At 46.1% G+C, this 13,114-nt stretch overlaps 1 protein-coding gene across 3 annotated transcripts in view; it reads left to right on the forward strand.

Moving 5' to 3' along the window:
• The first annotated feature begins 3,924 nt into the window (after positions 1-3,924).
• cpeb2 (cytoplasmic polyadenylation element binding protein 2) overlaps positions 3,925-13,114 on the forward strand; it is a 35,571-nt gene continuing 26,381 nt past the window's right edge. For all 3 annotated transcript variants that reach the window (XM_063201784.1, XM_063201786.1, XM_063201787.1), the window contains exons 1-2: positions 3,925-5,428; positions 8,518-8,790. In XM_063201784.1, coding sequence (XP_063057854.1) covers positions 4,202-5,428; positions 8,518-8,790 — 1,500 coding nt within the window. In that variant the 5' untranslated portion in view covers positions 3,925-4,201. The remainder of the gene's footprint in view (positions 5,429-8,517; positions 8,791-13,114) is intronic.

Genomic DNA, 13,114 nt, shown 5'->3' on the forward strand with positions numbered 1-13,114 from the left:
ACACACACACACACACACACACACACACACACACACACACACACACACACACACACACACACACACACACACACACACACAGGAGGCAGGGAGGGGACGGGCGGGTGGGACTAGTGTCTGTTTACAGGGTTAACAGCTGAACAGAGTGGGTAAGCAGAACTGGGCGGAGGAGAAGAGAGGAGAGGAGAGGAGAGGAGAGGAGAGGAGAGGAGAGGAGGGGACAGGAGAGGAGAGGAGAGGAGAGGAGAGGAGAAGAGAAGAGGAGAGGAGAGGAGGGGACAGGAGAGGAGAGGAGAGGAGAAGTGAGGAGAGGAGAGGAGAGGAGAGGAGAGGAGAGGAGAGGAGAGTAAAGGAGAGTAGAGGAGAGTAGAGGAGAGTAGAGGAGAGTAGAGGAGAGTAGAGGAGGGCTTGGGGTTAGGAGAGGAGAGGAGAGGAGAGGAGAGGAGAGGAGAGGAGAGGAGAGGAGAGGAGAGGAAACAGCACAGCCCCTGGGATAACTGAAGTGTTTCATATCACTGAAAGGAGAGACATGTCACTGTTATATAGAAATCGGCTATACTATGAACATGAAGGTGTGATAGAAGTATACTCCAACCAATGTTGCTTGACGGACCAGAATGGTGCAAGAAGACATTGCAATACCACTGTGTTGCATTTGCAGTTGCAGTATTTGCCATGGAAGACACCCAATACTGCCACCCCTTTCTTGTGGAAGGAAATGTATATCCCATTATGTCATGTCATTTTGCACAATTGCTTTTCATCTTCTGGTATAACATGTCTGTCTGAAAGGAAAATAAAAGTCCGCAACACTGTTTGAGTTGCACTGTGATGAAGGACGGTTAGTTCGAAACGTCGTGCCATTAAATTTTTGGTAGCATAAATCAGTGTTGCGGACCTTTATTTTCCTTTCAGTTATCTTATGTTTGGTCCAGCACCTGTGCTACTGATTTGTGGCGCATTCTCTGACTTTTTGGAACAACATGTCTGTCTCTCATTGATCCTCATCTCCTTTTCAACCAACTGCTACATTACATTATATTACATTCCATTTGACAGACACGTTGTAACCAAAGCGACTTGCAAACGAGGACATGGACATAGCCAACATCACTAGCAGATACAAAGTGCACAGAAATTATACAGAACAACAAGTGTAGATGCAAAGAAGGGTTGGTATTTTTTTAAGTAAAGTACACACACACACAAATATACACATCATGTCAAGAATCTGGCCTGGGGCTAGGGCAGCTCAAGCATTAGTGCTACATCCCACAGATGCTGCCTATTTAGCAACGTCATATCTTCCTCCAAACGTCATATCCCTGCCGGCGTAATAAAAAATGTGCAGCTCAGACGTAATAGCCCGGCCACAGTAATGATTTCCTGCCAACGTAATAACTGTTGCCTTATTACGCTGGCAGGAAATGAGTACATTGGCAGGAAGGTTAGAGAAGTCTTATATTTTGTTACATTTTGTCCCATCAGATGAGAATGTCATTGGGAACACAGAAATCCTGAAATACCGTGGCCCCTTCAATAGAAATAAAAGTTAACTGCCCAGTGGAATCTATTACGCAAATGATAAAATATCTTCTTTCACCGAATTAGTGTTTTTTATTACATTGATGAGACTTCTCAACCTTCCAACCAACATAATAATTTCCTGCCAATGTAATAAGGCAACAGTTATTACGTTGGCAGGAAATTATTATGTTGTCTGGGCTATTACGTGTGAACTGCACTTTGTTATTACATTGGCAGGGTTATTACGTTGGTTGGTTTTACATGCTTAGCTCTCATGTGTAATAATTAGGTAATATATGATTGTGTAATAACTCAATGGGTGTGCAGAAATTACCAATTAAAATGTGTAAGTAGGCCAACAATGATATAAGGCCAGAATTCCATACGCTTAATGTGTGTGTGTGTGTGTGTGTGTGTGTGTGTGTGTGTGTGTGTGTGTGTGTGTGTGTGTGTGTGTGTGTGTGTGTGTGTGTGTGTGTGTGTGTGTGTGTGTGTGTGTGTGTGTGTGTGTGTGAATGTATATTCTGTTTTAAAAGATATCCTGGTCATGGCATCATAGTGGATGCACAGCTGTACACAATAAAAGTCACTGGGACACAATCGATATTAAACAAATTACATTTTAATAACATTCATTACCCTCACTTACAGTGATACAAAGATAGATCAAGAGAGTACTTTGTACATATATTAAGTGCATAAAATATTCTTGCATGATTTTGCTTGATATAGTATGAATAAAGTAATCCCCATTTTCATATGTGTATTATCAACATCATAAGGCTGTGGTCTACATAAGGGGAGAAGGTGGTTCCATAGATACTTACTGTATCATTGATTTCCACACACTTTACCAACAATATACACATGAAGTTGTTATGTGCGGCTTATTGTATAAAACAGTTTATTACATATGTATTAATGACATTTATAGATGAGCAAAAACATTGTGGTTTGTGATACACATTAGCAATGGCTTCCAAAGCCACACATCATTTAGGGAAGTACAATGGCTGGGAGGCTCACCCAACCCCCCTCAGACTCAGAGCTTCCATGTATTTCAATGTCTGCATCACCTGTCCGTTTCGGGGAAATGTGCATCCACACACTCACATTTCAGGCAATGACAATACAAGGTGTCATGTCTTGTGTCATCTCAGCTGACCTTTTTGAAGCTGTACTGAGACATACATGTGGAAATTTACAACTAGGGCATGCCACTGGCTACAGAGATTACTTCACTGACAGAAAAAAAACAATTGTCTTCACAGAGAGAATCCAATCACAGTAAAACTGTTGCAAAAAAAGTGATTTGATCAAGAGAACTGATAATGGTCTTTGTTTACCCCCTCACACACACCTCACACACACACACACACACACACACACACACACACACACACACACACACACACACACACACACACACACACACACACACACACGCGCGCGTGTGCGCATGCACGCACACACACACACACACACAAACACACACACACACACACACACACACACACACACACACACAAAACAGTTCTCTAATGATAAATCCATTACCTGAGCCATTATCTGGGCTTACTTTTTGAGAAAAAAGTGCCCAAGAAAGGAAACACAACAGCAGCTGTGAAAGAACACTTTTTCATCCAGTTGAGCTTTCATGCGTAAAGGATAAATCTATTTTATGGACAGCTGCATTTTAATGTGCTATTTTTAGAAGCCCGCGTCAGTGCGCCCTGTGACGCGGCACGCCATGGGCTGAACAAAGGTGTCCCATGTCGACCCAGTCGTGGTACTGATTGGCGCAACGCCATATGGTTTTACATGCCCTATATCCAATGAGAGATAGGGAAAAGACCTTGCTTTCTCTTGAGGGATAAAGAACACAAGAGTTTAGTACATTAGTGTCGTAAACACGATTTTACACAATTATGTGAATGCATATTGGGAACCGAGTGCGCAACGCAGACGAGTGGAGTCCAACAGGCTTCTGAATTATTTTCATATTTCATCTGGGTATGAACTAGTTCATTACCGGCTTATTACTGTTTTGCCCAGACAGAGAGAATTCATTTTGGCAGGCGACGTATGTGCAAACAAAGTCGGACAGGACTGTAATTCCAGTGTGACACAAGTGTCTGGTCTCGGCCCCAGAGGACTACTGCGCTCGGGTACACCCGTAAATCCTGCGACGGTACAAACGTGGAGCAAGAATAGGCCTACCTCATACTCTACATTAAAAAAATATCCCCACGATGTACCGCACCTTCTGAATAATTAATTCAATGACGTAACCAATGCGGTGTCAGCTGTAGCCCAAACTGGAAGGGAGGTGTGGCCAGAATAAATCATGATGCGGTCGTGACGTCCATTCGGGAGTTTTAATCCTTTGCCGCAGCATATCAGCAGGTAATGAGAGGAGGGGGACGTTCGGTCGGTCGGAACGAATTTACGACGAAACGACCAAATTAAACCGGATGCTGGACAAAAATCATTAGCAAGTATACTGGGAAGACTTGGGCATAGAGCTTTCTACAAGGAAAAACGACCGACTCGACCTTGGCCCCTCCTCTTTCGCTATATAGGAAGCTGATCTCTATAATCTAGCCCTACTGTATATAGTCTCTTCTTATTGTCCAAACAGCAAAAGACGCATATTTTTATTTTTATTAAATAAATGGGGGATTACGGGTTTGGCTTACAGACAGTAAGTATAAACAACAACAGCACTACACTCTTTGGCGGAGGCGCTTTTCGATCCTACTCGACCCCCTCTCCGGTTTCCACCGGCCAGCTCTCTCCCAACTCGAATCCGGTCTCTGGCAGCACCGTCCCCGGCGTGTCCTCTCTATTCCTGTCAGCTGCTGCACATCAGCAAAACATGCAGGATGAGCCTGTGGGGGTGACAACCACGCAGCAACCCCCGTTAACAGAGCAATCCAACGGCAACGACAGCAACAAAAACGGGCATCTGCAACAACCCAATAGCAGCAGCAACAACAACCACAGCAACCAACTGGGATTTAACACACAGGACTACAACGCCCTGTGCAAGAATCAACAGCAATTCGTTGATTTCAAAGCAACCGTAGGTCAAGAGCAGTTCTGCGCTACGCAGTCCATCTGTGACCTTCAGCAGGGCCGGAAAATACATCAGCAGTTAAGTCAGCAGGCAGAGTTCGGCTGCTCAGAGCAGCCCCCACCCCAAGGAGAATTTAGTCACCTGCCTCAGAAGCAGCCTTACACCACCGTCGGCTCGACCGAATCCGATCCAAACACGGACTCGATCAGCCACGAGCAAATTCGCAGTTTGTCGGTGGAGAAGGCAGAAGCCGATGTCGTTGCTGCTGCCGCGTCGCCATCGCCCACTTCCGTGAACCCAAACAAGGTAAAGATCCAAATGGACTCCCCCAACTCCCATCACATAAACAACGGCAATGGCACCGGTACCGGCAATAACATACTGCCCGGTGGCATCGGAGCTAGCTTCTCGAACCTTCAACATCAAGAGATTCAGACCGCGGGAGGTGGCTCTGCTTCGCCAACGCTCCCCGGTTTCGGTACCCCTTGGTCCGTTCAGACGAGCCCCCCACCGCCACCCATATCCAACTCAGCCAACCCCAGCCACGCAAACGCGATGAACCAGATACCCGGCGCAGAACCTGAAAACAATTTCTACCCGGGGATTCCCTCCTCCATCAACCCGGCATTCTTCCAGAGTTTTTCCTCGGTGTCTACTAATCCTTGCGCCGGGATTAACGTGCAAGGCTTCAGCAGCCCTTTCTCGCCCCAGATCAACATCCCCCCACAGCAGCCACAGAGCCGCCGGTCCCCGGTGAGTCCCCAGATGCACCCGCAACAGGGAGCCTTTCTGCAGCAGAGGAACAATTACAACCACCATCAGGTGAGTCTACACTTTATTTCAACCGTGCGTTTCCGTGCGTAACGATGACAATGAGCAAAATTATGTTCAGCATGGTGTCAAAGTAAAGACCAGTTGCATCGTTTGGACAATGGGCGTCACAGAACATAGTGTCTTCAGTGTCATTGTAACTACACCATTTTATACGACTGTTATGCGCCATGTTCCTGTGGGGTTACGATAGCGGTGACAGTTTAATATATCGAGTGCCAACAGAATGAGTTTTAGACAATGCACCATTCCTCTCTTGCCACGCACAAGCCGTGAGCTATTGTCAGTCTCTGTGTGGTGAATACAAATGCGGCCTTGTCTGTGTGAAACAGCGCACTCCAAAGTAGCAGCAGAGCATCGGCCGCTAGTTTTGTCAGTAGCCTTCTGGGATATAAATCGCCCGGTTCCTCCATATTGTAATTGAAATGCAGCGCTGGGGAACTGATAAGGCAAGCGTAATTTTATTCATTCATTGATTCATTGATAGGCACGAGTGTTGTTTCTCTCTATGCCGCTGCTGCTGCGAGCAGTCGTGACATTGTAAAAGACACTCACGTGACATTCCAGAGATAACATGGCCTCAAGGACGCCTGTGTGTGTGTGTGTGTGTGTGTGTGTGTGTGTGTGTGTGTGTGTGTGTGTGTGTAATTGAATTGCAGGGGGGCGAAATGGTGATAAAAGGCTTTTTAGACAATACAAACTAGCCTACCTTCATATGAATCGGTTTTGGCACGCGTATTACGCACGCCTTAAAAATGATATCCACAGAACTGACGATAAAGGGAAGTGAAGTGTGAGGCTTTCCTTCACATTCAACAACACTATTCACCTTGTATATTGAAATGTATTTGTAGAATTCTTTACAAATACTGGAATGGGGAACCGGTTGGCCCAGTTCCATCTAGCCATGTGGGGGTTCATATGGGGTCCATGTAGGTGGAGGAGAGGCAAGGGAGGAAGGAAGCAAGGAGGAAGAGGATTAGTCACATGACAACCACAGGGAGTGGTCCCCTTTGTGTATAGCTAGCCTATATAGACATGTCCACTCATGGAAATATATTGTATATATATTCCATTCATTCACTCATTATCAAAATCATTCCTTGTTGTTAGTAGATTGTAGATTGTTTGAGATATCCTTCATTCTGGAGGAACCCCAGTAGCCTACACACGTTTGCACATGAGAGAGACATAAAGGCTTTTGCTTTCTGTTGTGGTGTACAGATTGTACTGCTGGCTCGCTCATACTGAGTTATGTTCTGTAATAACAGTATATCAGCCGAGTATATCTCCCTTTGTGTGTGTTTGTGTGTGTCGGTGCGTGTGTGAGTGTATGTGTGTGCACGCGCGTGTGTCAAGGCCCACAAGCACTTCTGCAATCTTGTCTTCAGTCTAGACATGGTTTCAGGGAAGCTGACAAAAAAGAAGTAGGCCTACAAATACAACTTCCTCCACTGCATTTCTGAAATGGTACAAAATGTCTCATTTCATCATGAATGAATAATAAATGTGTAATTGATCTAAATAAGAAGGCAGAAACCCGACCAGTGACTTGCAGTCTCTGCATTGAGACTTGCAGAGTCTATATACTACATTGAAGAGTGAACATTACGTAAAAGGAGATTGTGATACATTTGGTATCTATTGAATATTGTAGTATTGTCTCTCACAGTGGCCTGTGGTGTGACTGCAAGCCTTGTCATACTATATTGTCATAAATGCGCCCATAAGGACACATCTGATTTGAGACATACAGCATGAGCATAGTATTAAACATTAAAGTCAACCCAAGTAAGACGGCTACAGGTTTTACCACATAGCACAGCAAATGTGTGTGCTTGTGAGTGTGTATGCATGCGTGTCAGTGTATGTGAGCGTGTGTGTGTGTGCAAGGGCGCGTGTGGTGCATTGCGCACAGGTTGTGCGTGCTCCATGCATATGGTGAGTGAGTGAGTGAGAGTGTTGTGTATGTAAGCGTGTGTGTGTGTGTGTGTGTGTGTACGACCGTGTGTGAGTGCTTTGCTGGAGCCTGCGAGCACAGCACAGGACACCGTGTATTAGGGCCCTAAAGCCCCAAAGCCTCTTAGCCTGCCCTCTCCTCAGCTGCGGCTATGCAAGGCCACGCTCACTCGCTTGCAGCAGAAAATTTGCTGTTGGAGCGATTAAGGGACTGAATAACTCACAGCCAGCTGCAACATGTGTGTGTGTGAGTGTGGATATGAATGTATACATGCTAGAAAATCCTTAGATACATTGCGATGTACAAAGTACGTTGGTCTTTCGGATGAGTGAACTTAGGCGTGTGCAAAGATGCGAAGATAGTACACGTACGTACGTAGATGCATCACGATGCGTATATTTCTTTATGATATGTACTTACAAACATGTTTGTGTAATTGAGTATAAATGCAAATAGATACATGCAAAAAGACACATAAGTCAAGGTATATCTTTGTGATGTGTATACACTATGCAGACATAATTCGCGACCTTTATGGATGATCCTACTCATGAGTCTATTGCTTCAAGTGCAGCTTTCACTGTTGAACACACAGACGTAGAGGTTATCGTAGGTAATCTGACTCTCATACACTCATGCTGGGTCACATGCATTTAGTGAGCATGTACACACGTGCGCGTGCACACTCACACACACACACAGACACACACACACACAGACACACACACATACACGCACACACGCACACACACACAGAGCATGAGAGAGGAGGAAAAACACACACAAAACTCTCAGCACACTCTGCAGTTTAATCAAACCCCTCTCTCCACCTTGCCTCCCCTCCTGTCCTCCCCCTACCCCACCCTTGCCAGGCTGACTTCCAGCACTGCAACTAGTCAGGTCAAGAGCAATGCAAGTACTTTGTGAGTTCCTGAAAATATGGGAACTCCTCCCACTTTGTCGATAAGCAAACAACCATAAGTAAACCAAGGGAGGCGGGTCCACCGTGCCGTTTGGGAAATGTTAATTGTTATGCTCTTGGTCAGACCAAGTCTCAAAGAGATTTGAACGTCGATGGTAATCAGGCTAACCCCACCCTCCCCTCCCCTTCCCCATACAGCCCATGATGAAGCAGTCCCCGTGGGGTAGCCACCACCAGGGCAGCGGCTGGAACTCGGGAGGTATGAGCTGGGGCCGCGACCACCGGGGCCGCATGGGCATGGGCATGCCGGGCTCCATGAGCCAGATGTCCCCCATGAAGAAGCCCTTCTCCAGCAACGTCATCGCCCCACCCAAGTTCCCCCGATCGGCCGGCTCCCTGGGGCCCAAGTCCTGGATCGAGGAGAACGCCTTCCGCACCGACAACAACAGCAACACCCTGCTGCCGCTGCAGGTATGATGGGGTGGCGTGTGTGTGTGTGTGTGTCTGTGTCTGTGTCTGTGTCTGTGTCTGTGTGTGTGTGTGTGTGTGTGTGTCTGTGTCTGTGTCTGTGTCTGTGTCTGTGTCTGTGCGTGCATGCATACATGTGTGAGAGACTATGTGCATTTGTGTGGTTCTGTGTGTGTGTGTGCCCGTACATTGTGTATTCGTGTGTCTGTGCGTGCATTGTGCACAAGTGTGTGTGTGTGTGTGTGTGTGTGTGTGTGTGTGTGTGTGTGTGTGTGTGTGTGTGTGTGTGTGTGTGTAGCCAAAATGCGTATGTTTGCGATTGTGCTGTATGTATAAGAGCTCAAAGGATTGGCATTAAGTATTCATAAGTTAGGTCATGCGCTTATTGCCAAGAATTGCCCTACTTCCTCCTTGTGGAGCCTGATTGTTCTGTAAATTCAGTGGGAATCAAATGGAAACTGCAGGCCTCAGACACTCCACCAAACACACGGCTTATTACCTGACACTGCTTACTTTGCTGAGACAGAGGTTGAGAAATGAATATTGTTTTTTCGGATTCCCAATGACTTTCAAGTTGTTTGTTTGTCAGGGAATCCAGTCTTCGTTTAACTCAAGGAAGAGCGCGACACTGCTTCTTCACAATTCACCACTTTTTTCTTTTTCTTTTTGTGCTGACGTTTCGGCACTAGGCCTTCATCAGAGTAACCTGGTAAATCAGGTTACTCTGATGAAGGCCTAGTGCCGAAACGTCAGCACAAAAAGAAAAAGAAAAAAGTGGTGAATTGTGAAGAAGCAGTGTCGCGCTCTTCCTTGAGTTAAACGAAGACTGGAGTACCTTGAAAAGCTGCACCTGCTAAAAAAGAAACATTCGAGGTGTGCGGGCCCTCACCAAAAACTGTTTGTCAGGGAATGACACATTTCTCCCATAAAAATCAGTGTCCATAGGACTTATCTAACCCAGTGTTTCTCAACAGGGGTGCCGGGGCACCCTGGGTTGCCGCGGGCCCCCCTCAGGGGTGCCGCGGAAACGTGGCTGATAAATAAATTATGTAATATAATACATATTCGTGTAAATTGATAAGTTAATGCTAGTCAGTGGAATATTTCATCTGCCATTTATGCACAATAAAGTAAATATAGGTCGCCACAGTCAGCTGCAACTTCGAACATAGGACGTGTGACGTGTTACTTTTCTAAGCTTGTGTGGTATCGGATGCGATGCCATGTTACGGCTTGTTGGTTTGGGGTGCCTTGAAAAAGGTTGAGAAACACTGATCTAACCTATCTGGTTGAAGGTTATGCGAGTCATTGGTGTCAGGTTGATCAGATACAGACAGAGACCGTATGAGACTGCCAAAGAGTGGAAAGGGTTCATTCAGACAGAAGAGAGAAGAAAAAATAATAATAAAGAATAAGCGTCAATTTAAACTATTAAGACATGTTTCCTGTTATGAATTACCTGTCACCAGAATGGCAACGACCCAGGCATTCATTAAAGGGGTAATGTAAAAAGGAATGAGTAATGTTATAGTGTAGTAACACGGTAATAAAGTCTTTTCAACAAGTTTCAACAGTGTATCACTGGTGTACGGTGCACGATTTGTGGCTGCACATAGGACTGTGTTTGCATTAGAGCAGGGCTGGGAAACCTATGTGTCGAGGACCATGAGGCCGTCTTATCTGGCCCCCGGCATAATTTTAATGTTATGCAATTTCACCTGAAATATGACATGTTTTGTAAAGAAACATCTTTAAGTTATATTTTCAGGGGACCTATTGAAGATGGGGTCTGTTGTAAAGGTGGCCGCTTTCAATAAAGACTTTAAGTGCATGGGGAAATCCTGGTTTGTGTTCATAGTACTGCCCTTTGAGGACTTTATACAAATTTGACGTGGCCATTCAAATGAAAAAGGTTTCCCACCCCTGCACTAGAGTTTGGGTATTTGTGTTGTAAAGGCAGTCTGTGCACGGACATGGTTGTCCTTGTCCTCCTGTTGTCTTGAGAGAGAAGGACATTGGATGTGAACACAGAAACGCCATATGTCCGGAGATGTTTGGTGCGGTGATGTGTGTATATGAGCGTGCATGAGTGCTGGTATGTGTGGGAGTATGGGAAGGAGATTGGACAGCCTGTCGCTCTAAGTGGAAAAGCGCTGGACTGGACTCAGAGGATTACAGAATCATTTCCTGAATTATAAGCTGGGGCCCGATCCAGCGAGCAGGAGAGGAATTGAAAGGGATTGAGAGAGAGAGAGCAAGAGCGAGTGAGAGAACGAGAGCAGACGATTGAATAAAAGGTTGGGAGAAACAGGGTGAGAAAGGAAACGAGAGAAAATGAGAGGGTGAAAGAGAGAGGATGAGGAGGAGAGAGAGATCTAATGCAAAGAGGAGAAACAATGAGACAGAAAGAGAGAGAGAGAGAGAGAGAGAGAGAGAGAGAGAGAGAGAGAGAGAGAGAGAGAGAGAGAGAGAGAGAGAGAGAGAGAGAGGGCGAGTGGGAAAGGCAGAGTGAGGGGTAAAGGGCCTTGAACCTGGTTTCAATATGTTGTGATTTTAGGGACAGGCAGACAGACGAAAGTGCCCAAAACAATCTGTCCTAAAACAATGTGGAGACTTTAGTAAAGACATGCAGAAACACCTTGAAGAATGCCACGCCGAGCCTTGAGACCCGCAGAGAATAGACGCCATTTGCATCTCAATTGAACACAAACACATTCGTTCATTCGCAGTCGTCACCAACGAGAAGGGAGAAGGCGTTGGCTCGGTGAGAGCGAGTCAGGGGGGGGGTTGGGTCTGTTTCACTCAATTCACCAGTGTCGTTAACAACTCATTGGTGTTGATTGCTTCAGCAAAACATCTAACAAACATCAACAACTACTGAAAATGACTTACAACTCATCAACTTGACATAACATGGACAAATGAATGACAATCTTCACAGACATAGTGGCTCTCTGGCGCAAGCCCACACACACACACACACACACACACACACACACACACACACACACACACACACACAGACACACACACACACACACACACACACAGACACACGACACACACACACACACACACACACACACACACACACACACACACACACACACACACACACACACAGTGGCATACACACACACACACTCTTGTATGGAAAGAGTGTCCAAGTGGACTTCCACCATTGCCTCCGTCGGAAATGTTGGATGTTGTTTCCACATAGGGCTAGGGTGTCCCGATCAGCCCCTTTAAAGGGTAGGCAACACTGCAGCGTGGTGGTGGAGGAAGTGGTGGTGGTGGTGGTGGTGGTGGTGGTGTTGGGGTCGGGGGGAGGCCTGTTCAGCATACCTCTGTGGAGCAGCAGCCAGCCAAACATGCTGCTTTTCCCTGACGTGATGTTTTCTGTGGCTGCCTGTTGGACTGCATGGGCTGGCCCTCTTCACCCCCCCACCCCCCTTTGTACGCCCCTATTTCCCCCTCTACCCCTTACTCTCTCTCTCAACCTCTTTCTCTGCCCCCCCCTCTCTTCACCTGTCATTCTCTCTCATTTTCTTTCTCTCTCTCTCTCTCTCTCTCTCTCTGTCTCTCTCTCCTCCTCTCTCTCTCTCTCTCTCTCTATCTCTCTCTCTCTCTCTCTCTCTCTCTCTCTCTCTCTCTCTCTCTCTCCGTGTCAATTTCTCTCCACCCCCCCCCCTCTAATTTCTTTCTTAGTCCCTACTTCCTGGAAGGCCATGTACAGTATGCCGGTGTATGTATGCGAATGTGGAGCAACATTATTGTTCATTTCCATAAACAGTGTCCACACTCGGAATTCCTGGCATTCCATGCATGTCTCCCCTCTCCTCCTCTATTTTCCTGGCCTTCCTGCTTTCCTTCCTTCCTTCCTTCCTTCCTTTCTCTGTCATCGGAACGTTTGTGGAACGCTTGCTGCTTAGCATCACATCCCAATGTCCCAGCCGTCACTGCCGGTGACCGATGACGACGATGAGAGATGGTGGCGTCGTGGAGGAGAAAACAAGATAAAGGGAAAGACGAGTTATATGCTTATGAAAAGAGTCCTCACTCATTGTTTGGCCAAAATCTTCTCTTTTTGCCTTCATAGAGTTTACGTATGTGGGTCAATGACAGTTTCTTTTTTTAGCTCAGGAGTCAAGTGTTACAACCACAGCTAATGCTCATAAATTAATTAGCAATTGGTAATGAATGTATTGCAATGAGTATGCTTCTTAGATAATCCAGAAAAAAAACTTTAAATTCATAAAATAGTGGCATTAGCTGTGGTTGCTACCACCCTGACGTGTGTCGCTACTAAAATGCCATTGGCTCATGT

This window comes from Engraulis encrasicolus, chromosome 6 (assembly GCF_034702125.1).
Source record: "Engraulis encrasicolus isolate BLACKSEA-1 chromosome 6, IST_EnEncr_1.0, whole genome shotgun sequence".
Lineage (NCBI taxonomy): Eukaryota > Metazoa > Chordata > Actinopteri > Clupeiformes > Engraulidae > Engraulis > Engraulis encrasicolus.